Consider the following 26,087-nt stretch of genomic DNA (forward strand, 5'->3'; position numbering starts at 1 on the left):
TATACATTACATTTGTCTATGTTAAGGATCATTTGCACTCCCTGAACCAAGTGCCTATCCGCTGCAGATCTTCCTGCATTTCTCTGTAATTTTCTAATGCTGCAACTTCTCTGTATACTACAGCATCATCCGCAAAAAGCCACATGGAACTTCCGACACTATCTACTAGGTCATTTATATATATTGTGAAAAGCAATGGTCTCATAACACTCCCCTGTGGCACGCCAGAGGTTACTTTAACGTCTGTAGACATCTCTTCATTGAGAACAACATGCTGGGTTCTGTTTGCTAAAAACTCTTCAATTCAGCCACACACCTGGTCTGATATTCCGTAGGCTCTTACTTTGTTTATCAGGCAACAGTGCGGAACTGTATCAAACGCCTTCCGGAAGTCAAGGAAAATGGCATCTACCTGGGAGCCTGTATCTAGTATTTTCTGGGTCTCATGAACAAATAAAGCGAGTTGGGTCTCACACGATCGCTGTATCCGGAATCAATGTTGATTCCTACAGAGTAGATTCTGGGTTTCCAGAAACGACATGATATGCGAGCAAAAAACACATTCTAAAATTCTACAACAGATAGATGTCAGAGATATAGGCCTATAGTTTTGCGCATCTGTTCAACGACCTTTCTTGAAAACTGGAACTACCTGTGCTCTTTTCCAGTCATTTGTAATCTTCCATTCCGCTAGAGACTTGCGGTACACAGCTGTTAGAAGGGGAGCAAGTTCTTTCACGTACGCTGTGTAGAATCGAATTGGTATCTCATCAGGTCCAGTGGACTTTCCTCTGTTGAGTGATTTCAGTTGCTTTTCTATTCCTTGCACACTTATTTCGATGTCAGCCATTTTTTCGTTCGTGTGAGGATTTAGAGAAGGAACTGCAGTGTGGTCTTCCTCTTTGAAACAGCTTTGGAAAAAGGTGTTTAGTATTTCAGCTTTATGCGTGTCATCCTCTCTTTCAACGCCATCATCATCCCAGAGTGTCTGGATATGCTGTTTCGATCCACTTACTGTTTTAACGTAAGACCAGAACTTCCTAGGATTTCCTGTGTTGTGTTGTCCTCATCACCATTTCATCCTCATCACCAGCACGGAAGTTGCCCAAAGTGGCGTCGACTGAAATAAGACTTGCAGTCGGCGGCCCAACTTCCCCAGATGGGGCCTCCCGGCCAACAATGCCACAGGCTCATTTCATTTTATATTAAGCTATGGATTGATACCTTAAGAAGTTGAGATGATTATTTTTGCATTGTCATCAAGTTTGTCTGTGCATTATCATCTTTGGGCATCAGTAACCTACTTGAAAATGGACTTATAACCCGAAATCTAGGTTGTGCAGTAACATTAATAATAAGACTGTCAAACAAAGCAAAAACAGTGTTTGTTTAGTTAATTAACAGTGTTTCACCAAGAACTGACAATTGATTCAATTAAAATAAAAGATACTTTGCAGACAGCACTTCACACAATCCAGCAAGAAGTGTACCAAGACCGCTTTTGAAAATGGATAAGGCATTGGGAGTAGTGTATCAATTGTGGAGCAGAATATTTTGAAGGAGACCCTGCAACACAAGTAAAAGGCAATTGTAGAAAAATTTTGTGGTTGAAATTCTGGAATTTTTTGAGCACATCTCACATGTCCTTCAATTCCTTGTCACATTCATCCCTCATTTTATTTCCCCATTCCTGCCTACTTCTCCAGTATCAGCTCTTTTTGGGAGATGCCATGTTACACTCCCTCAAGGTCCTCTCTTCTTTCATCCCCTCTTGTGAGGCAACATTTTCTTCCAAGTGCTCATGAAATGTGTTCCATGCATCTGTTTCTGATTGTAGGCAGTTTGAAAGCAAGTGCTCATAAAAGTGACACAATTATCTCCATTTGTGTTCCTGGGAGTGCTACAGAAAGTGCACAAACTTGCAGCCCAGACTGTCCAGTGACAGACAGTATGGGACGATACTCTAACTGAAGGCTGAGTGTTAACACAACCCCTCAAAGAACTTTTGGAGATGACAAAGGTGACAGGTACTGAAAGATTTGATTACTTTAGCCATAAGCTACCAAGCATTTACCAGAAGGGTTTGGCTTACTCTCTTCATTTGCTGCAAACGTTTCCACTGCATAATAGCATTTGCTGAAGCCATGGTTTCTATCACGAATGTGACGGTAATGAAGCTGAAACAATAAGAAATGATAATTATAGGCTGCAATCAGTCAAATGAGACATGATAACCAGAACAGAATAACAGTAATAATAATAATAATAATAATAATAATAATACTACAAGTACAACAAATACTGGAACAAAATAATGTGCAATCAGAAGAAGAAGAAAATACAGTAATGGACTCAAACATCCCAGAGCAAACAAACAAAGAACAACACACACCAATTAAACAATCAGAGGAAAACAAAATCTCAAGGCAGCCACCAGAACAAGCACAAATAGAACACAAAGTGACACAGATATTAGATATAGAAGAAAAATTTCAGCTAACATATATAGAATACAAAGACATAAATACAGACATTAGACCATTCTTGCATAGACCACCAAATAACCCACAAGTCGAAACAACAATAAAAACTATCAACACAATCATACACAACAAAATAAATGAAAACACAACTATGGAAGAGTTACAACTACTGGTATATATAGGAGCACTCACTACACTAAATATACACACTAGGCAGAGATCAGAACCAACCAACACACAGAAGAAACCCACAAAACCAGCATGGCAACACAGGCTACAGATCAAAATAGAAAAACTGAGAAAAGACATCGGACAGCTAACACAATTTATAAGAAATGAAATCTCGGGAAAAAAACGAAAAAGGTTAGGTAAAATCTCACAACAAGAAGCGACAGAGCAATTAGACGAAAAGAAGCAGAAATTACAAGCATTCGCCAGACGACTCAGAAGATACAAAAAAAGTGAAAATAGAAGGAAACAAAACCAAACATTCAACACAAACCAAAAGAAATTTTACCAGACAATAGATAACACACACATTGAAATAAACAATCCACCAAACATAACAGACATGGAACACTTCTGGAGCAACATATGGTCAAACCCGGTACAACATAACAGGCATGCACGGTGGATACAAGCAGAAACAGACACATACAAGATGATACCACAAATGCCTGAAGTGACAATTTTGCAACATGAAGTCACCCAAGCAATTAATTCTACTCACAATTGGAAAGCCCCTGGAAATGATAAAATAGCAAATTTCTGGTTAAAGAAGTTCACCTCAACACATTCACATCTAACTAAATTATTTAACAGTTACATTGCAGACCCATACACATTCCCTGATACACTTACACATGGAATAACTTATCTGAAACCTAAAGATCAAGCAGACACAGCGAACCCAGCTAAATATCGCCCCATAACATGCCTACCAACAATATACAAAATATTAACTTCAGTCATTAAACAGAAACTAGTGACACATACAACACAGAACAAAATTATAAATGAAGAACAAAAAGGCTGTTGCAAAGGAGCACGAGGATGTAAAGAGCAACTGATAATAGATGCAGAGGTGACATATCAAGCTAAAACTAAACAAAGGTCGCTACACTACGCATACATCGATTACCAAAAAGCTTTTGATAGTGTACCCCACTCATGTTTACTACAAATATTGGAAATATACAAAGTAGATCCTAAATTGATACAGTTCCTAAACATAGTAATGAAAAACTGGAAAACCACACTTAATATCCAAACAAATTCAAATAATATCACATCACAGCCAATACAGATTAAGCGTGGAATATACCAAGGAGATTCATTAAGTCCTTTCTGGTTCTGCCTTGCTCTGAACCCACTATCCAACATGCTAAATAATACAAATTATGGTTACAATATTACTGGAACATACCCACACAAAATCACACATTTGCTATACATGGATGATCTAAAACTACTGTCAGCAACAAATCAACAACTCGACCAATTACTAAAGATAACAGAAGTATTTAGCAATGATATAAATATGGTTTTTGGAACAGACAAATGTAAGAAAAATAGCATAGTCAAGGGAAAACACACTAAACAAGAAGATTACATATTGGATAACCACAGCGACTGCATAGAAGCGATGGAAAAAACAGATGCCTATAAATATCTAGGATACAGACAAAAAATAGGAATAGATGATAGAAATATTAAGGAAGAGCTAAAAGAAAAATATAGACAAAGACTAACAAAAATACTGAAAACAGAATTGACAGCAAGAAACAAGACAAAAGCTATAAATACCTATGCTATACCAATATTGACCTACTCATTTGGAGTAGTGAAATGGAGTAACACAGACCTAGAAGCACTCAATACACTTACACGATCACAATGCCACAAATATAGAATACATCACATACATTCAGCAACAGAAAGATTCACATTAAGCAGAAAGGAAGGAGGAAGGGGATTTATCGACATAAAAAACCTACATTATGGACAGGTAGACAATTTAAGAAAATACTTTCTAGAACGAGCAGAAACTAGCAAAATACACAAAGCAATCACCCACATAAATACATCGGCTACACCACTACAATTTCATAACCACCTCTACAACCCTTTAGATCACATAACATCAACAGACACAAAGAAAGTAAATTGGAAAAAGAAAACACTACATGGCAAGCACCCGTATCATCTAACACAGCCACACATCGATCAAGACGCATCCAACACATGGCTAAGAAGAGGCAATTTATACAGTGAGACAGAAGGATTCATGATTGCAATACAGGATCAAACAATAAACACCAGATATTACAGCAAGCATATTATTAAAGATCCCAATACCACAACAGATAAATGCAGACTTTGCAAACAACAATTAGAAACAGTAGATCACATCACAAGCGGATGTACAATACTAGCAAATACAGAATACCCCAGAAGACATGACAACGTCGCAAAAATAATACATCAACAGCTTGCCTTACAACATAAACTTTTAAAACAACACGTTCCTACATACAAGTATACACCACAAAATGTACTGGAGAATGATGAATACAAATTATACCGGAACAGAACCATTATAACAGATAAAACATCGCCACATAACAAACCTGACATCATACTCACCAATAAAAAGAAGAAATTAACACAACTAATTGAAATATCCATACCCAATACAGCAAATATACAGAAGAAAACAGGAGAAAAAATTGAAAAATACATCCAACTGGCTGAGGAAGTCAAGGACATGTGGCATCAGGATAAAGTTGACATTATACCAATTATACTTTCAACTACAGGAGTCATACCACGCAGTATCCACCAGTACATCAATGCAATACAGCTACATCCAAACTTATATATACAACTTCAGAAATCCGTAATTATTGATACATGTTCAATTACCCGAAAGTTCCTAAACGCAATGTAACATGTACCGTACAGTTAAAAGGAAGTGACGCTTGATCAAGATCCGCGTCACTTTCATTCCGAACCAGACCTAAGGTCTGAGAAAGGAAAGACAATAATAATAATAAGTCCCGTGGATTCCCGAGAAAAGAATAGGCCTCCGGTATGTTCTGCCAGTCGTAAAAGGCGACGAAAAGAACAAACCACTAATAGGGCTAACCCCCCTTTTAGTGTGATTACTTGGTTCAGGACAGAACTAAAGAAGCCTCGGACAAGCGCCGTCATGGTCGGGGACGACACTTGAACCCTATGCCCGCCCACAATGGTAACGACACTGCTAGCCAACTGGAAAATGATTTAAATCCAAATAGAGGTGTTTTGCAGGATATGCTTCCTGCAACCACCCTAGAAGGAAAACAAAGACAGAGGATGAGATGGTCAGATGAAGTTAATCGGCACCTCATGTTCTGTTATTTTCAAGCAACAAACCTAGGAACCAACACAACTGGATACAGATCACAAGTATACACAACATTTATTACCAGATACCCGGAATTAAAATTTTTAACAGAACAACGACTAGCTGAACAGATCTGTGTAATAATAAAAAATAACAGGAGACCCCAGTCAGAATTAGAAAACATCAAACAACAAATACTGGAACAAAATAATGTGCAATCAGAAGAAGAAGAAAATACAGTAATGGACTCAAACATCCCAGAGCAAACAAACAAAGACCAACACGCATCAATTAAACAATCAGAGGAAAACGAAATCTAAAGACAGCCACCAGAACAAGCACAAATAGAACACGAAGAGACACACGTGTTAGATATAGAAGAGAAATTTCAGCTGACATATATAGAAAACAAAGACACAAATACAGACATCAGACCATTCTTGCATAGACCGCCAAATAACCCACAAGTCGAAACAACAATAAAAACTATCAACACAATCATACACAACAAAATAAATGAAAATACAACTATGGAAGAGTTACAACTACTGGTTTATATAGGAGCACTCACTACACTAAATATACACACTAGGCAGAGATCAGAACAAACCAACACACAGAAGATACCCACAAAACCAGCATGGCAACACAGGCTACAGATCAGAATAGAAAAACTGAGGAAAGACATCGGACAGCTAACACAATTTATAAGAAATGAAATATCAGACAAAAAACGAAAAAGGTTAGGTAAAATCTCACAACAAGAAGCAATAGAGCAATTAGATGAAAAGAAGCAGAAATTACAAGCATTGGCCAAACGACTTACAAGATACAAAAAAGTGAAAATAGAAGGAAACAAAACCGAACATTCAACACAAACCAAAAGAGATTTTACCAAACAATAGATAACACACACATTAAAATAGACAATCCACCAAACATAACAGACATGGAACACTTCTGGAGCAACATATGGTCAAACCCGGTACAACATAACAGGCATGCACGGTGGATACAAGCAGAAACAGACACATACAAGATGATACCACAAATGCCTGAAGTGATAATTTTGCAACATGAAGTCACCCGAGCAATTAATTCTACACACAATTCGAAAGCCCCTGGAAATGATAAAATAGCAAATTACTGGCTAAAAAAGTTCACCTCAACACATTCACATCTAACTAAATTATTTAACAGTTACATTGCAGACCCATACACATTCCCTGATACACTTGCACATGGAATAACATATCTGAAACCTAAAGATCAAGCAGACACAGCAAACCCAGCTAAGTATCGCCCCATAACATGCCTACCAACAATCTACAAAATATTAACTTCAGTCATTACACAGAAATTAATGACACATACAACACAGAACAAAATTATAAATGAAGAACAAAAAGGCTGCTGCAAAGGAGCACGAGGATGTAAAGAGCAACTGATAATAGATACAGAGGTGACATATCAAGCTAAAACTAAACAAAGGTCGCTACACTACGCATACATTGATTACCAGAAAGCCTTTGTACCCCACTCATGGTTACTACAGATATTGGAAATATACAAAGTAGATCCTAAATTGATACAGTTTCTAAACATAGTAATGAAAAACTGGAAAACCACACTTAATATTCAAACAAATTCAGATAACATCACATCACAGCCAATACAGATTAAGCGTGGAATATACCAAGGAGACTCATTAAGTCATTTCTGGTTCTGTCTTGCTCTGAACCCACTATCCAACATGCTAAATAATACAAATTATGGATATAATATTACTGGAACATACCCACACAAAATCACACATTTGCTATACATGGATGATCTAAAACTGGCAGCAACGAATCAACAACTCAACCAATTACTAAAGATAACAGAAGTATTCAGCAATGATATAAATATGGCTTTTGGAACAGACAAATGTAAGAAAAATAGCATAGTCAAGGGAAAACACACTAAACAAGAAGATTAAACAGATGCCTATAAATATCCAGGATACAGACAAAAAATAGGAACAGATAATACAAATATTAAAGAAGAACTAAAAGAAAAATATAGACAAAGGCTAACAAAAATACTGAAAACAGAATTGACAGCAAAAAGCAAGACATAAGCTATAAATACTTATGCTATACCAATATTGACCTACTCATTTGGAGTAGTGAAATGGAGTAACACAGACCTAGAAGCACTCAATACACTTACACGTTCACAATGCCACAAATATAGAATACATCACATACATTCAGCAACAGAAAGATTCACATTAAGCAGAAAGGAAGGAGGAAGGGGATTTATCGACATAAAAAACCTACATTATGGACAGGTAGACAATTTAAGAAAATTCTTTCTAGAACGAGCAGAAACTAGCAAAATACACAAAGCAATCACCCACATAAATACATCGGCTACACCACTACAATTTCATAACCACCTCTACAACCCTTTAGATCACATAACATCAACAGATACAAAGAAAGTAAATTGGAAAAAGAAAACACTACATGGCAAGCACCCGTATCATCTAACACAGCCACACATCGATCAAGACGCATCCAACACATGGCTAAGAAAAGGCAATTTATACAGTGAGACGGAAGGATTCATGATTGCAATACAGGATCAAACAATAAACACCAGATATTACAGCAAGCATATTATTAAAGATCCCAATACCACAACAGATAAATGCAGACTTTGCAAACAACAAATAGAAACAGTAGATCACATCACAAGTGGATGTACAATACTAGCAAATACAGAATACCCCAGAAGACATGACAATGTAGCAAAAATAATACATCAACAGCTTGCCTTACAACATAAACTTATAAAACAACACGTTCCCACATACAAGTATGCACCACAAAATGTACTGGAGAATGATGAATTCAAATTATACTGGAACAGAACCATTACAACAGATAAAACAACACCACATAACAAACCTGACATCATACTCACCAATAAAAAGAAGAAATTAACACAACTAATTGAAATATCCATACCCAATACAACAAATATACAAAAGAAAACAGGAGAAAAAATTGAAAAATACATCCAACTGGCTGAGGAAGTCAAGGACATGTGGCATCAGAATAAAGTTAACATTATACCAATTATAAGGCTCTGAGCACTATGGGACTCAACTGCTAAGGTCATTAGTCCCCTAGAACTTAGAACTAGTTAAACCTAACTAACCTAAGGACATCACAAACATCCATGCCCGAGGCAGGATTCGAACCTGCGACCGTAGCGGTCTTGCGGTTCCAGACTGCAGAGTCTTTAACCGCACGGCCACTTCGGCCGGCTATACCAATTATACTATCAACTACAGGAGTCATACCACACAATATCCACCAGTACATCAATACGATACAGCTACATCCAAACTTATATATACAATTACAGAAATCCGTAATTATTGATACATGTTCAATTACCCGAAAGTTCCTAAATGCAATATAACATATACCGTACAGTTAAAAGGAAGTGACGCTTGATCAAGGTCCGCGTCACGTCCCATTTTTAACCAGACTTAACGTCTGAGAAAATAAAGAAATAATAACAATAACAATAAGTGTCCTGAAAATATTTAATGAGGGTGAAGGGATAAGGCTGTCACAAATAACGTTTACAAACATTCATCCAAGTTATTAACATAATCAAACCTCCAATGTTTGGGTATAAAGATGTAATAATGTGTAAATGCAATAAAATCTTCACAGATTTCTTGCCACATATGACAGTGTGAGCATTACATTTCAAAAACATTAAACTCACACTGCAACCTTATTCAGCATGAAACTTGTTAAGATTTCACTGTCAAAAACTAATATGTTCGTTCATATCGAGATTTTGTCAACTGATAAGCTCCGTCGACCGTCGGCGCTTGTGCAATGCACGGCTGGCATAACTACACACACACACACACACACACACACACACACACACACACACACACACACACACACACACACACACACACGGGTGGGGGGGTTTGAGAGAGAGAGAGAGAGAGAGAGAGAGAGAGAGAGAGAGAGAGAGAGAGAAAGTGGGGGGAGAGTGAGATGGAAGTGGGGGGGGAGTGAGATGGAAGTGGTGGGGGGGGGGGGGAGTGAGATGGAAGTGGGGGGGGGGGGGGGGGCGGGAGTGAGATGGAAGTGGGGCGGGGGGGGGGAGTGAGATGGAAGTGGGGGGGGGGGGAATGGGATGGAAGTGGGGGGGGAGAGTGAGATGGAAGTGGGGGGCGGGGGAGAGGGAAGTGGGGGGAGGGGGGAGGGAAGTGGGGGCAGAGAGAGAGAAGTGGGGGCAGAGAGAGGGAAGTGGGGGCAGAGAGAGGAAAGTGGGGGCAGAGAGAGGGAAGTGGGGGCAGAGAGAGGGAAGTGGGGGCAGAGAGAGGGAAGTGGGGGCAGAGAGAGGGAAGTGGGGGCAGAGAGAGGGAAGTGGGGGCAGAGAGAGGGAATTGGGGGCAGAGAGAGGGAAGTGGGGGCAGAGAGAGGGAAGTGGGGGCAGAGAGAGGGAAGTGGGGGCAGAGAGAGGGAAGTGGGGGCAGAGAGAGGGAAGTGGGGGCAGAGAGAGGGAAGTGGGGGCAGAGAGAGGGAAGTGGGGGGTGGGGGGGTGGAGAGGGAAGTGGGGGGTGGGGGGTGGAGAGGGAAGCTGGGGGGGAAGTGGCGGTGGGGGGCGGGGGTGGAGAGGGAAGTTGGGGGGGAAGTGGGGGGGGGGGGGTGGAGAGGAAGTTGGGAAGGAAGTGGGGGGGGCGGGGAGTGAGGGATGTGTGGGGTGGCGAGAGGGAAGTAGGGGGGGCGAGATAGGGAAGTGGGGGGCAGGGAGAGAGGGAAGTGGGGTGGGGGCGGGGAGAGAGGGAAAGGGGGGAGGGGGGCGGGGAGAGAGGGAAGTGGGGGGAGCGGGTGAGGGAATTGGGGGAGGGGGAGGGGGAAGTGGGGGAGGGGGGAGAGGGAAGTGGCGGAGAGGGAAGTGGGGGAGGGGGGAGAGGGAAGTGGCGGAGAGGGAAGTGGGGGAAGGGGGAGAGGGAAGTGGGGGTGAGGGAAGTGGGGGAGGGGGGGAGAGAGAGGGAAGTGGGGGGAGAATGGGTAGTGGTGGGATGGGAAGTGGGGGGGGGGGGGGGGGGGGGAATGGGAACTGGGGGATGGGGGGAGAGAGGGAAGTGGGGGGAGGGAAGTGGGGGGGGAAGTGGGGGGAGAGATGGAAGTGGGGGGGGGGGGGGAGAGGGAAGTGGGGGGGGGGGGGGGAAGTGGGGGGGGGGGGGGGAGAGGGAAGTGGGGGGGAGAGAGGGAAGTGGGGGGGAGAGAGGGAAGTGGGGGGGAGAGAGGGAAGTGGGGGGGGGGGGAGAGGGAATTGGGGGGGGAGAGAGGGAAGTGGGGGGGGGGAGAGGGAAGTGGGGGGGGGGGGGAGAGGGAAGTGGGGGGGGGGAGAGGGAAGTGGGGGGAGAGGGAAGTGGGGGGGGGGGGGGGGGGAGAGGGAAGTGGGGGGGGGGGGGGGGGGGGTGAGAGGGAAGTGGGGGGGGGGGGGGGGGAGGGGGAAGTGGGGGGGGGGGGAGAGGGAAGTGGGGGGGAGAGAGGGAAGTGGGGGGGAGAGAGGGAAGTGGGGGGGAGAGAGGGAAGTGGGGGGGAGAGAGGGAAGTGGGGTGGAGAGAGGGAAGTGGGGGGGAGAGAGGGAAGTGGGGGGGAGAGAGGGAAGTGGGGGGGAGAGAGGGAAGTGGGGGGGAGAGAGGGAAGTGGGGGGGGGGGAGAGGGAAGTGGGGGGGGAGAGAGGGAAGTGGGGGGGGGGGGAGAGGGAAGTGGGGGGGGAGAGAGGGAAGTGGGGGGGGAGAGAGGGAAGTGGGGGGGAGAGAGGGAAGTGGGGGGGGAGAGAGGGAAGTGGGGGGGGAGAGAGGGAAGTGGGGGGGAGAGAGGGAAGTGGGGGGGAGAGAGGGAAGTGGGGGGGAGAGAGGGAGAGAGGGAAGTGGGGGGGAGAGAGGGAAGTGGGGGGGAGAGAGGGAAGTGGGGGGGAGAGAGGGAAGTGGGGGGGGAGAGAGGGAAGTGGGGGGGAGAGAGGGAAGTGGGGGGAGAGAGGGAAGTGGGAATCCTGGGTTGAAACCAGGGGAGGGAAAATTAAGAAAGTGGGGCTGGTCGATCATATAGGCATGATACAGGATGGGAAAGAGTATGCAGAAAAGCTACTGCTACTGGTGGATGCTGAAACACATATTGGTAGGCCAACAGTTATCAAAAGTAAACCTGGCTGGAATAACCAAGGCCAGTTCAACAACATTTTACCACACAAGTGACTTATCATTTGTTGCCCTCCTGCCTCCCCTTTTTCCCTCATTCACTTTCAGCCATGTCAGTTTTCATTACTAAGTGTGATACATACTAGTGTAATACTGCACAATAATCTTGCAGTGGCTTAAACTGACTGGTAATAACTGAAAGCATCAGGTTACCTTCCATTAGGAAAGTTCTTCGAATACCAAGAACTTTAAAGCCCAAACAACAGGGAAGTGACATGTTTTGAGAATAGAAAATAGTGCACAGATAATGGCTAGGCACTAGCCGAAATCTGGATTTGCCAAAAAAAAAAACCTGGAAAAAAAGGACGACTGATTGCTATGCTCTACAATTTATAAAACTGGAAAGGAGACAGGTAGACACCAAACAGCAGCAGGAACCGAATAGTTTAGTAAGGGATTGAGTTTTTAAGCAAGTGGTGACAGACCATAAGGGAGGAACAAATTTTGAATGTGTTCTTGGAGAGATATCACAATCTTATCACAAAACGGAAGCAGTGGAGGGCATTAATGTAGTAGTAATAATAATAATAATAATAATAATAATAATAATAATAATAAATTCTGGGTTTACAATCATGATCAACTATTTATCAATGATTTGACTGAAATTAAACAACATGGTAGTCGGAGAATGTATGGGACAAGCCTTGCTTCTGGGTCTATTGCGGGCTTTATGAGCCATTAGGCAAGGGTAGGGTAGGACCAGGCAAGGATATTGCATAGCTCAGGTGGAGGGCAGACTACCACTGTAGGAGGAGTGGGATGGATATTTGAAATTCATATTCAATTTGATGTCTCTTTTGCATTGGTTTTTTGCAATTCAGGAAGCTCTTAACATTTGGCTGCATTTGAAGAAATTATTAATTTGCCACTGCTTTCAGTCAACAACAATCCTATGGCATGAAAAACTGGCTATTGCAAGTCACATGCCAATGAGGCTGGACTGTAAAATGGCACTGTCAACTTGATGAATAATAATAGACAAGAACAATAACTTTCCCACATCAGCAACCTGCATTATGCAAACACAACACAAAAATTTTTATAATGCCCCATAGCTTCACATGGATCTCTCAGCATGTCTCCTCCTCATGATGATGGCAACACGATATGGATTATTGACTACATCAACTTTTTTGTGAGGTCTCAGTTTTACTGGTGTGTGCAGCTCAGCAGCAGATAGTATTTTCACATGTAATACAACTATGTTTGTTAAAATCAGAACACCGGAAAGTATATAAGTGATTCAGATAAACTTTACACTACAGATTATGTAAATGATAATACAGGAGTGATTAGGACAACAGAATGAAACATGACCATCCAATCAAGAGTTCAGTATGTTGTTTAACACCCACTTACAGTAATCAATCTTTAAACATCATTGCAACATGGGTCAAAGAGGTCCTGAATGCTTTCCTAGGGTAGCTCTAATTCCATTTTGTGCAACACTCCACAAAGGAACAACAGTGGCTACCAGAGGACGACACCAAACATGCTGCTAAAAAGAATAGAAGGAATGTTAGTGTTTAATGTCCTGTAAACAAAGTGGGCATTATAGAAGCAGCACAAGCTAGGATAAGGGAAGGATGGCGAAGTAAATCAATCTTGCCCTTTCTGAGGAGCCATCCCATCATTTGCCTTATGTGATATAGGGAAATAATGGAAAACCTAAATCAGGATGGCCGAACAGTAATGTGAACCATTGTCCTACTGAATGCATTTCCAGTGCACTAACAACTGGACTACTACTCTCGGTAACACGTTTCCGATAAGCCATACTATTTCAGACATGATTAAGAGCAATATGTCCATACGTGACTCAACCTGCGCGAAGTCTTGTTTATTTTACTATTATTAGGTTGCAGTGAGACAAATTTAGTATTGCCTGAGGTCTAGAATGGTTGGAAGATGACAGCCGCATTACAAATTGGTGACAGAGATTAGATTATATTTAGTTTTCATTCTACAGACCCAAAAAATGAGATGATTCTCTTGGGTGTGGAACATGTGAGAGAGTATAACATAAAAAACAAAAACATTTGAATGTAATACTTGTTACCCTGATCATTTGTCAAGAGATTGCGAAAATAAGTGAATACAATACAGTAGACTGGAGCAGCTAATATTTACAGAATAATATGCTGTCACAATGAATCGCTGTTATGTACTATTAATAAATGTATCATACACAAAATACATAATCTTGACTGTTGTGACCCAGTGCTGTCAAAACTGAAATCTAGCAGACATTTTTACTTAAGCTGGCCTAATAGTACCAGTTAAGATATTCATCAATAAGGTATGAATTGCCTATCAAAAAGTCTTCCAAACTCTGTTTAAACTGTGCTTTATCTGAAACCAAGTTTTTAATGGTTGCTGGCAATTTATTGAAAATGTGTGTTCCTGAATATTGGACCCCATTTTGGACCAAGGTAAGTGATTTTAGGTCTTTATGCAGATTGTTCTTATTCCTAGTATTGCTAGTAAGTATTGAGCTATTGGCTAGAAACAGAGATATATTACTTGCAACAAATTTCATTAAGGAATAAATATACTGAGAAGCAGTGGTTAGAATACAAAGTTCCTTGAAAATGTTTCTACATGATGTTGAATTTACACCACAAATGATTCTTATTACACACTTTTGCACACTAAAAACTTTTGCTCGGTTTGATGAGTTAACCCAGAATATCAACCCACATGACACAATAGAACGAAAGTAAGGCATGCAAGTTTTTTTCATATTTATATCTCCTACATCTGACATCATTCTCACTGCAAAAACAGACTTGTGTAGGCACTTCAGCAATTCTGCGGCATGCCCTTGCCAACTGAATTTATTATCAAGTTGTAATGCCAAAAATTTAACACTGTCAACCTCTCCAATCTGCATGTCTTCACATTATATGCAAGCTGAAAGGAAATCTCTTACAGGTTGTGAACTGCATATAGTTGGTTTTTTTCTCACAGCTTAATGACAGTGACTTAGCTTTAAACCATTTATTAATGTCAGTGAAAATTTGATTTGCAGCTATTTCTAAATCTGTACTTGACTTGCTACTTATTGCAATATTTTTATCATCTACAAACAAAACAAACTTAGCATCTGGCAATGTAACAGATTAAAGGTCAAGAAAAAGCAATGGACCCTAGGTGGAAACTTGAGGAACACCACATGTAATTAATTCGCAGTCAGATGAAGATTGACTGCTTACTGCACAGGTATTTTGCCACAACACCCTTTGTTTCCTGTTAATTAGATAAGACTCAAACCATTTCGCAGCACTGCTGGTGACACCATAATATTCTAATTTACTGAAGAGAATAGTGTGGTTCACATCGTCAAAGGCTTTTGACAAGTCACAGAAAATGCCAGTAGCTTTTAATTTATTATCTAATGAGTTAAGTACACTCTCACTGTACATCTACATCTACATTTATAATCCACAAGCCACCCAACGGTGTGTGGTGGAGGGCACTTTACGTACCACTCCATTACCTCCCTTTCCTGTTCCAGTCGCGTATGGTTCGCGGGAAGAACGACTGCCGGAAAGCCTAAGTGCGCACTCAAATGTCTCTAATTTTATGTTCGTGATCTCCTCGGGAGGTATAAGTAGGGGGAAGAAATATATTTGATTCCTCATCCAGAATCACACCCTCTCGAAACCTGGACAGCAAGCTACACCGCGATGCAGAGCACCTCTCTTGCAGAGTCTGCCACTTGAGTTTGCTAACCATCTCCGTAATGCTATCACGCTTACCAAATAACCCTGTGACAAGTGTCTTGTAAGCCACCTCCTTTGTTGATGGACTAAATTTTCTAAGGACTCTCCCAATGGATCTCAACCTGGTACCCGCCTTACCAACAATTAATTTTATATGATCATTCCACTTCAAATCGTTCCATACGCATACTAACAGATATTTTACAGAAGTAACTGCTACCAGTGTTCGTTCTGCTATCATATAATCATACAATAAAGGATCCTTCTTTCTATGTATCCGCTATACATTACATTTGTCTATGTTAAGGATCAGTTGCCACTCCCTGCACCAAGTGCCTATCCGCTGCAGATCTTCCTGCATTTCGCTACAATTTTCTAATGCTGCAACTTCTCTGTATACTACAGCATCATCTGCAAAAAGCCACAAGGAACTTCCGACACTATCTACTAGGTCGTTTATATATATTGTGAAAAGCAATGGTCTCATAACACTCCCCTGTGGCATGCCAGAGGTTACTTTAACGTCTGTAGTTGTCTCTCCATTGAGAACAACATGCTGTGTTCTGTTTGCTAAAAACTCTTCCATCCAGCCACACAGCTGGTCTGATATTCCATAGGCTCTTACTTTCTTTATCAGACGACAGTGCAGAACTGTATCAAACGCCTTCCGGAAGTCAAGGAAAATGGCATCTACCTGGGAGCCTGTATCTAATATTTTCTGGGTCTCATGAACAAATAAAGCGAGTTTGGGTCTCGCACGATCGCTGTTTCTGGAATCAATGTTGATTCCTACAGAGTAGATTCTGGGTTTCCAGAAATGATGTGATATGCGAGCAAAAAACACATTCTAAAATTCTACAACAGATAGATGTCAGAGATATAGGCCTATAGTTTTGTGCATCTGTTCAACGAGCCTTCTTGAAAACTGGAACCACCTGTGCTCTTTTCAAGTCATTTGGAATCTTCCATTCCGCTAGAGACTTGCGGTACACAGCTGTTAGAAGGGGAGCAATTTCTTTCGCATACTCTGTGTAGAATCGAATTGGTATCTCATCAGGTCTAGTGGACTTTCCTCTGTTGAGTGATTTCAGTTGCTTTTCTATTCCTTGGACACTTATTTCGATGTCAGCCATTTTTTCGTTCGTGTGAGGATTTAGAGAAGGAACTGCAGTGCGGTCTTCCTCTGTGAAACAGCTTTGGAAAAAGGTGTTTAGTATTTCAGCTTTACGTGTGTCATCTTCTCTTTCAATGCCATTATCATCCCAGAGTGTCTGGATGTGCTGTTTTGATCCACTTACTGTTTTAACGTAAGACCAGAACTTCCTAGGATTTTCTGTCAAGTCGGTACATAGAATTTTACTTTCGAATTCACTGAAAGCCTCATGCATAGCCCTCCTTACACTAACTTTGACATCGTTTAGCTTCTGTTTGTCTGAGAGGTCTTGGCTGTGTTTAAATTTGCAGTGAAGCTCTCTTTGCTTTCGCAGTAGTTTCCTAACTTTGTTTTTGAACCACGGTGGATTTTTCCCGTCCCCTTTTTTACTCAGCACGTACCTGTCTAAAACGCATTTTACAATTGCCTTGAACTTTTTCCATAAAAAGTGTAAACAGCTATCACTAAATCAGAACCACTAAGAAATTCAAACTGTGACTTGGACAACATATTATTTGCAATCAGATGCTTAAGGAGAGTGCTTAAACACAACCTTTCCCAATATTTTTGAGAAATCCAGCAAAAGTGATATTGGTTGATAGTTTGATGGTATCTCTTTATTCCCCCTCTTGTAAAGTGTCACAACTTCAGCAAATTATAGCCAGTCCGGAAATGTTCCACTGATAAGAGATTGCTTATTCAAATAACTTAAGATAGAACTTAACTCGCGTGAGCACTCTTTGATTAACTTCGTTGTTGTATAATCATATCCACTAGAAACTTAAGATTTTATGGTGGATGCTACTTCTTTGGGAGGCACGAGTGTCATTTCCAAAGTCTGATCTCAGATACTCCACTACACTGTTCACCAAACCTGATAACCAGAAGCTGTCATAACAGAAACGAAGTACTTGTTTAAGAGGTTTGCAACACTACATGCACTTGTTACCAATGTGTCATTTATTTTTAGAGCTATCTGTGCCTTTTCCTTTTTGGCCCCAACTGTCTCTGTCTTCACTATACCCCATACTGCTTTAATTTTGCTGCCCGATGTAATTATGCGAGCTGTTCCTAGAAAGTAGTTACACTCTCCTCTTTGTCCCACATGATATCTTTAATCCTTGTGTAATCCATGATTTATTTTTTGACTTCTGTGTGATTCAAGTTACCTTTAGGTGAAAATGATATTCAAACGTTGAGGTAACTTTATTAACAAATGCTTTGTATTTTCCATTTGAGTCAGGAGTATTGTAAACATATATCCAATTCATGTCTTTGAGTAATTTCCTGCATTTCTCAATTTTTGACTTATTCATTACACTCCTGTACTCAGATTTAATAGATTTTTTTATCCCGACAAGTTTCAACATTAAACAGAAGATGCTGCATGCAGTGATCAGATAGCCCATTTACAACTGGTTTTGTGATATGATTTTTTTCCCTAGGTTTGTTTACAAAGATATTATCAGTACCAGTCTCAGAGCATTTACATATCCTAGTTGCAAAGTTCACAGTAGGAACTAAATTGAGTGATTATGTTACTGACTGCAATAATTATTCACTGACAGATATTTTCAATCAACCCACATTAAAATCAGCAGCAACCACTATTTCCTTGTTTTTACTGTGAGATAGGACAACAGAGCTTCCAGATTTTTTTTTATGAAGAGGTCAAAATTTCCTGAAGGTGATCTGTATATACCTACTTTTATAAAGTACTTATGAAATACTACTACTGTTTCACAAGCTTCTAAGTGCTGCTCTGAGCAAAATTTATTAATATCAGTGCTCTTGAAATCAAAACAGTTTCTGACAAATGTGGCATCTCTGCCTTTCTCCATATTTTCTCAACAGAAGTAAGAAACTAACTTGAATCCTGCAACATTCAGCATACCTATGCCAGTGGTCACATGATCTTCAGAGAGGCAGGTTATATCAACCGGTTTGCTCAACCCTAATTCTTCAACACAAATAAGGAACACTCTAAGCTTACCCCTTACTCCTCTGATATTCTGATGCAATGAACTTAACTGATCTTGTGCACTGGCTGAATGACAACTGGAAGAACCTATCTTTCCTGTCAATAGTTGAGTAACTCTTGTTTCAATCAATGTGTCAACTATTTTTCTTTTGTTTTTGTAAACATTGCACATTACATAATTACATTCGCATCCCTCTATTTTCCCACTCTGGTTTGATATTTTCAGGTTTTTGATATATAATAATCATGAATAGCATGAACACACACAAGCAAAAACCATTTTTTATGTCGTTAATGTTTTTAGTCTCTTGGTCACTTTTTAATGCTCATATCTGTGCTATGTTAGTGAAGCCATCGATCTATGTATGGTACCGCAATGTTAACTAATCCTAACATTTCTTTTCATGATGCTTGGTTACAACAGAATACAAATAATAAGTGCTTTATGCATGTGTATTTATGGAAATTACTGTATTAGGCACTTTAAATGGAAATGAATCAACTATTGACTTTTTCCACTTCCTTAAGGCCATTTCTCTTCAGATACCACATAAACATAACATCCTGTCTTATCAAAACTTGTGTAAATTAAAATGGTGCATCTCTTTTACCAGATATGTTCTGCATTAATGAGAACCTTCTCACTCAGAGTTATGGAATAATTTAATATAGCAAAGATCAAAATTTGTAAATGAGTAATTGAGTAAGAGGGGCAAGCTGCACAACTGTCAAGAGGTGTTATCAAGAACGAAATTTTCAGTCTGCAGCAAAGTATCCAACATTTGAAACTTTTTGAGAAAAACTATGCTTCCAACAGCTCTACATGAAGATATAACAATGAAAACAACAGATAGATAAAATTATTTAATTGGATGGATTAAAAAAAATCTACTCATCAATTGGCGGCAGAACACACACTTAAGAGACTGTTGTGAGTGGCAAGCTTTCAGAGCCAGTGGCTCCTCCTCCAGGCAGAAGGGTTGAACAGGAAGGAAGAAGGGTGACGGAAAAGGACTGGAGAGGTCAGGGAAAACATGTAGATTTTGGGAAAATCACCCAGAACCATGGGTCAGTGGAGACTTACCGTAAGGGATGAGAAGGAAAGACTGACTGCTGGGGGTCTGCATCTTTCCTTCTCATCCCATACGGTAAGTCTCCCCTGACCCATGGTTCTCGGTGACTTTCACAAAAATACCCATTTTCCTTGCCCTCTCCAGTCCTTTTCCTTGACCCTTCTTCCTTCCCCTTCAACCCTTCTGCCTGAAGGAGCCATTACTGGTTCCGAAAGATTGTTGTCAATCTTCTATGTGTGTTCTGCCACCACTTGATGAGTAGATTTTTTTTTTATCTACATGAAGTTAGACATATTTATCATCCAACTCTCTTGTGGCAGCTTGTCTGAATAAAATCTTCTGTGTTTTCAAGCACCATTATTTCATATAAAAATGTTTGAGTTTTTGACAGCTGCCTACACCATCAGGATTAAAACCACAGATTGCAAGGGTTTACACAGTATTCCATTTATATGAGTGAAGCAGCACCATCTAGAATTTTTAAGACGATGACAAAACTAACGAATGTGTGGTACAGGAAGTTAGGCAGTTACTGGCAGATCCAGCTTGCCAGAGGACTCTGTGGCATTAGGTAGTGTTAGTGGTGGTGTCACATTAGAACCTGCTGTTGTCGCTCCCCTATTAGAGTTGAGCGTCCATCTCCTTTCTTCCTACCCCTCCCCCCACCAACCTATCCCTCTTCGCATTCTGACTCGTCCAACGACAACGTGCAACTTTTCCATATGGACAGTTTTCTAAGTTTATGCTAAAAATTAATTTACAGCCGTTTCACAGTTCATATTAAGTTCTGAATTTCAAAGCAACTATCATCCTAAATACAATACTGCTTAACACATCTCCATTTTGTAAGTCGCCATGTAATGTCTGATGGAGTGTACACTGAGTATCACAATCAGCAGGAAACCCACCTCTTCATTGCTTACTGTCTATACAGCAAGTGACATAAAGAAATAAGAATACGTACATCATTATGTGTCCATATTCGAATACTGAATATGTTTATCGAATACAATACTGTGCTTTAAATAGGGGTCAACAGGTCTTTGAGAATCATACCTTATGAAAGCCAATGTGCAGATGACAGTTAGCCCTAGCAGCCATCCTGCTCGGTTGAAAACGGCTGGTAAAGTTAATGCCCCGGTGCCGACAATGAGGTTGAATACGTATACTAGGCCAGTCTGAAAAATGCAATTAACAACAAACAGTAGAAAAAGAGCACCTAGCTGCGAGCTGTGACACGAAACCTAACCTCACACATACCCATGTTGAGTACTGATCTTCCACATGTGACACTATTCCTGGCATAATCAGGCGCGTCAAACTTTACTGGCACAGTCGAGTGTGAAACCACGCATATCTCCGCCAACATTCCTTTGTAACAGTCTGACACACCAGCTATCAAATCATTTTTTCATTATGTACCTCGCCACTATCGATAAAACGGTATCGACATGCGTCAGTGGCAGATGTACATGTTTACTTTGGGGAGTTCGAAAACAACCACAGCTGAGACAATATTTACCTAAAAGAAACTTCCACGAACCTGATGTACCTACACAGTGTTTAGTGTAACGGTCAACTAAGCACGATACACCTGAGTTTAAGTGGAAGTATTCTCTATCTCTTTGACTGGAACGGTACTCGGGAGCGCCACGTTAGACTGTGGGAGCGCTTTGTCAATAACTCAATAAGCCTTGAGTGTTGGTGGAAGCGACGTTTATCTACTTGAATGGTTTTTACTAAAACGGCATCACGGCATATTAAAAAACACGTACATTCCGCTGTTAAATGTATAAGAGATCTAAGAACAAAATTTATGGGTTATTTGTTCGGGACGCAACAAGTTGCTACATTTCTTTTTTTTCTTTATTGAATTTCAATTCCCCCGAAGGGGGCGGGCTGGCAGCAGCTTAGTATGACGCTCTTCAGCCTACAGACTTTGTTAAAAAGATGAAGAGAATAAATAATAAAAACAGGAGATAAAATCGGAGACTTAAAGAGTAACATGGCGCAAAAAAATCGTGGAACTTAAAACAAAGAACAGATGGATGATGATGCTAATAAAATACATACGAAGCAGACAGGTAAAACAATAGACAGAGAATTAAAAAGCACGGCGACAGTCTGGTTTCTGTTCGCAAAAGACATAAAATTCACACCTAGCGGCAACATGGTCTCTGTTCGCAACACGAGAAAGACGAACAACACTGAACAGTCACTGGAACACTGCGATAAAAAGGTGGCAAATGTGGCATACCACAGACGAGAGCAGGTGGGGGGAAACAGGACAGATGATGGGAAAATGAAAAAGGGGGGAAGGAAAGGAAAAGCGAAAGGGGTGGGGGGGAGGCGGGAAAGGAGCCGATGGGGGAAGAGGACCCGTAAGAGGGGTGGGGGGTGCTGAGCAGACGCGACAGGGAGTGCGGAAGGCAGAGGAGGGGAATACAAAAGGACTCGGGGGGGGGGGGGGGGGGGGAGTAGAATGGTGGTAGGGAGAGGTTTGGTGGGGACAAAACAGAATGGAAGGAGGAAGGGGGAGCGCAGGGAAAGGAGGGTGGGTGGGGATCAGAGTTGATAGGAGGAATAGATGGAGGGAGAGAGGGCATCATCCGGGAGGGGGAGTTGATGGAAGCCATCTTGGGAAAGGAGATGAAGGGTGTAGAGATGGAGGGTAGGGGGGACACAACAGTGAAGGCGTGGCAGGGGGCGGGGACAGGAGAGGAGAGGAGCAACCAGGGGGTGAAGGGGATCAAGGCGGCGGGAGGTGTAGAGTAAGCAGATATGTTCGAGGAACAGGAGCAGATGGGGGAAAGGAATGAAGTCATAGAGGATCCGCATGGGGGACGGGAGGCGTATATGGAAGGCAAGGCAGAGTGCATGATGCTCAAGGATCTGGAGGTACTTGTAGAATTTGGGAGGGGGGGGGGGGGGCAGATATCCAGGCAGGACTGGCATAACAGAGGGTGGGACGGATTAAGGATTTGTAGATGTGGAGGATGGTAGAGGGGTGCAACCCCCGTGTCCGGCCAGAGAGGAGTTTGAGGAGTCGGAGGCGGTTGTGAGCTTTGGATTGGATGGAGCGGAGATGAGGGATCCAGGTGAGGTGACGGTCAATGGTGAGGCCAGGGTAGGTGAGGCAGACAGGACGGGCGCAGACAGTAAGGGAGAAATCCAGGAGCCGGAAGGAGCAAGTGGTACGACCTACGATGATTGCCTGGGTCTTGGAAGGATTGATTTTCAGAAGCCACTGGTTACACCATGTGGCAAAAAGGTCAAGGTGATTCTGGAGAAGGCGTTGGGACCGTTGGAGGGTAGGAGCGAGGGCGAGGAATGCAGTGTCATCGGCATATTGCAAGAGGTGTACTGGAGGGGGGGTTGGGGCATATCTGCTGTGTACAGGAGGTAGAGGAGAGGGGAGAGGACAGAGCCCTGGGGCACACCTGCAGAGGGGTAGAAGGTGTGGGAATTAGCATTATGGATGGTAACATAGGAAGGGCAGTGGGAGAAGTTGATACTCAAGACTGTTCATATTTATTCACCTTTAAACATATTACATGTAATCGGTGTCATAATAAAAGTTACAGATACATTGTATACATCTATATATACACATATTTGACAAGACAAATTGCCTGCATAATATTGTATTTCTAATTTTGTAATATATACTTCTTCACAAAAGCACCATCAAAATTCAATATTATTTATTACACTGTCTCGAAATTCTTGAACTGTATAAAATACTTTACTTTTTATCTATTTTGCTACTTTTACTTTAAATTTATCTATGGGCATAGAATGTGCACTAAATGTGGGTGCTAGATACTTATAACTGCAGTGAATCTTTGATAGTCTGGCAATGGTATGTCAACTGTATGTCCATTTCTTGTATTATGTGAATGCATTACCATCCTAAGGTCAAAGTTATCTGAATTTTCTTTGACATATATCAGACAAATATAAATATACAAGCCAGGGACTGTCATTATATTTAATTCTTTAAAATGCTACCTGCATTAGTCTCTGGGTGGTAGTCCTATAAGCCATCTGATTGCTTTTTTATTGCCATTTAAACACAGTCTTTGAAATTGGACAGTTTCCTCATAGCAAAATATGCATATAGTAGGAGTGTTCTACTAACAGAGCCTCTCAGTTTATCTAACAAGAAGATTCCATGTGAGAGTTTTTTTGCATAGCATGCCTGTGTGAGTTTCCCAGTTAATTTTGGTAAACATTTTTGGAAAGCAGTGATCAATTAATTGTTATATTTTGACTAAAGTTCAGTCTTGATCACGTCATGTATGTTTTAATGATACAGGTAACTGGTTTCGGTTCTTTCTACAAAACCATCATCAGACCCATGGCTCCCTTAGGATGGTAGGCGGAGCTCTCCTCGCTGCTACGCTTTAATGATACAGGTAACCGGTTTCGGTTCTTTCTACAAAACCATCATCAGACCCATGGCTCCCTTAGGATGGTAGGCGGAGCTCTCCTCGCTGCTACGCTTTAATGATACAGGTAACCGGTTTCGGTTCTTTCTACAAAACCATCATCAGACCCATGGCTCCCTTAGGATGGTAGGCGGAGCTCTCCTCGCTGCTACGCGTAGCAGCGAGGAGAGCTCCGCCTACCATCCTAAGGGAGCCATGGGTCTGATGATGGTTTTGTAGAAAGAACCGAAACCGGTTACCTGTATCATTAAAGCGTAGCAGCGAGGAGAGCTCCGCCTACCATCCTAAGGGAGCCATGGGTCTGATGATGGTTTTGTAGAAAGAACCGAAACCGGTTACCTGTATCATTAAAGCGTAGCAGCGAGGAGAGCTCCGCCTACCATCCTAAGGGAGCCATGGGTCTGATGATGGTTTTGTAGAAAGAACCGAAACCGGTTACCTGTATCATTAAAGCGTAGCAGCGAGGAGAGCTCCGCCTACCATCCTAAGGGAGCCATGGGTCTGATGATGGTTTTGTAGAAAGAACCGAAACCGGTTACCTGTATCATTAAAGCGTAGCAGCGAGGAGAGCTCCGCCTACCATCCTAAGGGAGCCATGGGTCTGATGATGGTTTTGTAGAAAGAACCGAAACCGGTTACCTGTATCATTAAAGCGTAGCAGCGAGGAGAGCTCCGCCTACCATCCTAAGGGAGCCATGGGTCTGATGATGGTTTTGTAGAAAGAACCGAAACCGGTTACCTGTATCATTAAAGCGTAGCAGCGAGGAGAGCTCCGCCTACCATCCTAAGGGAGCCATGGGTCTGATGATGGTTTTGTAGAAAGAACCGAAACCGGTTACCTGTATCATTAAAGCGTAGCAGCGAGGAGAGCTCCGCCTACCATCCTAAGGGAGCCATGGGTCTGATGATGGTTTTGTAGAAAGAACCGAAACCGGTTACCTGTATCATTAAAGCGTAGCAGCGAGGAGAGCTCCGCCTACCATCCTAAGGGAGCCATGGGTCTGATGATGGTTTTGTAGAAAGAACCGAAACCGGTTACCTGTATCATTAAAGCGTAGCAGCGAGGAGAGCTCCGCCTACCATCCTAAGGGAGCCATGGGTCTGATGATGGTTTTGTAGAAAGAACCGAAACCGGTTACCTGTATCATTAAAACATACATGACGTGGTCAAGACTGAACTTTAGTCAAAATATTTCCCAGTTAAGTTTTTGGTCGATATGGAACCCTAGTAGTTATACAGATTTGTTTTCATATCTGGGGGCATTCAAATTAAATACAATATCTTCTGTCTTAATATTATTTATCTGATTTGAATTTGCCTGAAACCAGCTGGTGCATCTGTCCATTGCTATGCCCGGGTTCCCGGGTTCGATTCCCGACGGGGTCAGGGATTTTCTCTGCCTCGTGATGACTGGGTGTTGTGTGCTGTCCTTAGGTTAGTTAGGTTTAAGTAGTTCTAAGTTCTAGGGGACTAATGACCATAGATGTTAAGTCCCATAGTGCTCAGAGCCATTTGAACCATTTGTCCA

The 26,087-nt window shown here is 41.7% G+C and overlaps 1 protein-coding gene across 2 annotated transcripts in view; it reads right to left on the reverse strand.

Moving 5' to 3' along the window:
* LOC124596336 (transmembrane protein 104 homolog) overlaps positions 1–21,537 on the reverse strand; it is a 98,847-nt gene extending 77,310 nt beyond the window's left edge. Inside the window, exons 1-3 of one of the 2 annotated variants that reach the window (XM_047135438.1) lie at positions 21,368–21,537; positions 21,164–21,285; positions 2,093–2,177 (exon numbers count right to left, since the gene is read on the reverse strand). In XM_047135438.1, coding sequence (XP_046991394.1) covers positions 2,093–2,177; positions 21,164–21,285; positions 21,368–21,412 — 252 coding nt within the window. In that variant the 5' untranslated portion in view covers positions 21,413–21,537. Of the gene's footprint in view, positions 1–2,074; positions 2,178–21,163; positions 21,286–21,367 lie in introns of both variants that reach the window. The other variant, XM_047135437.1, reaches the window with a different exon arrangement.
* Between the last annotated feature and the right edge of the window lie 4,550 nt (positions 21,538–26,087).

Source organism: Schistocerca americana, chromosome 2 (assembly GCF_021461395.2).
Source record: "Schistocerca americana isolate TAMUIC-IGC-003095 chromosome 2, iqSchAmer2.1, whole genome shotgun sequence".
NCBI classification, from domain to species: Eukaryota; Metazoa; Arthropoda; class Insecta; order Orthoptera; family Acrididae; genus Schistocerca; species Schistocerca americana.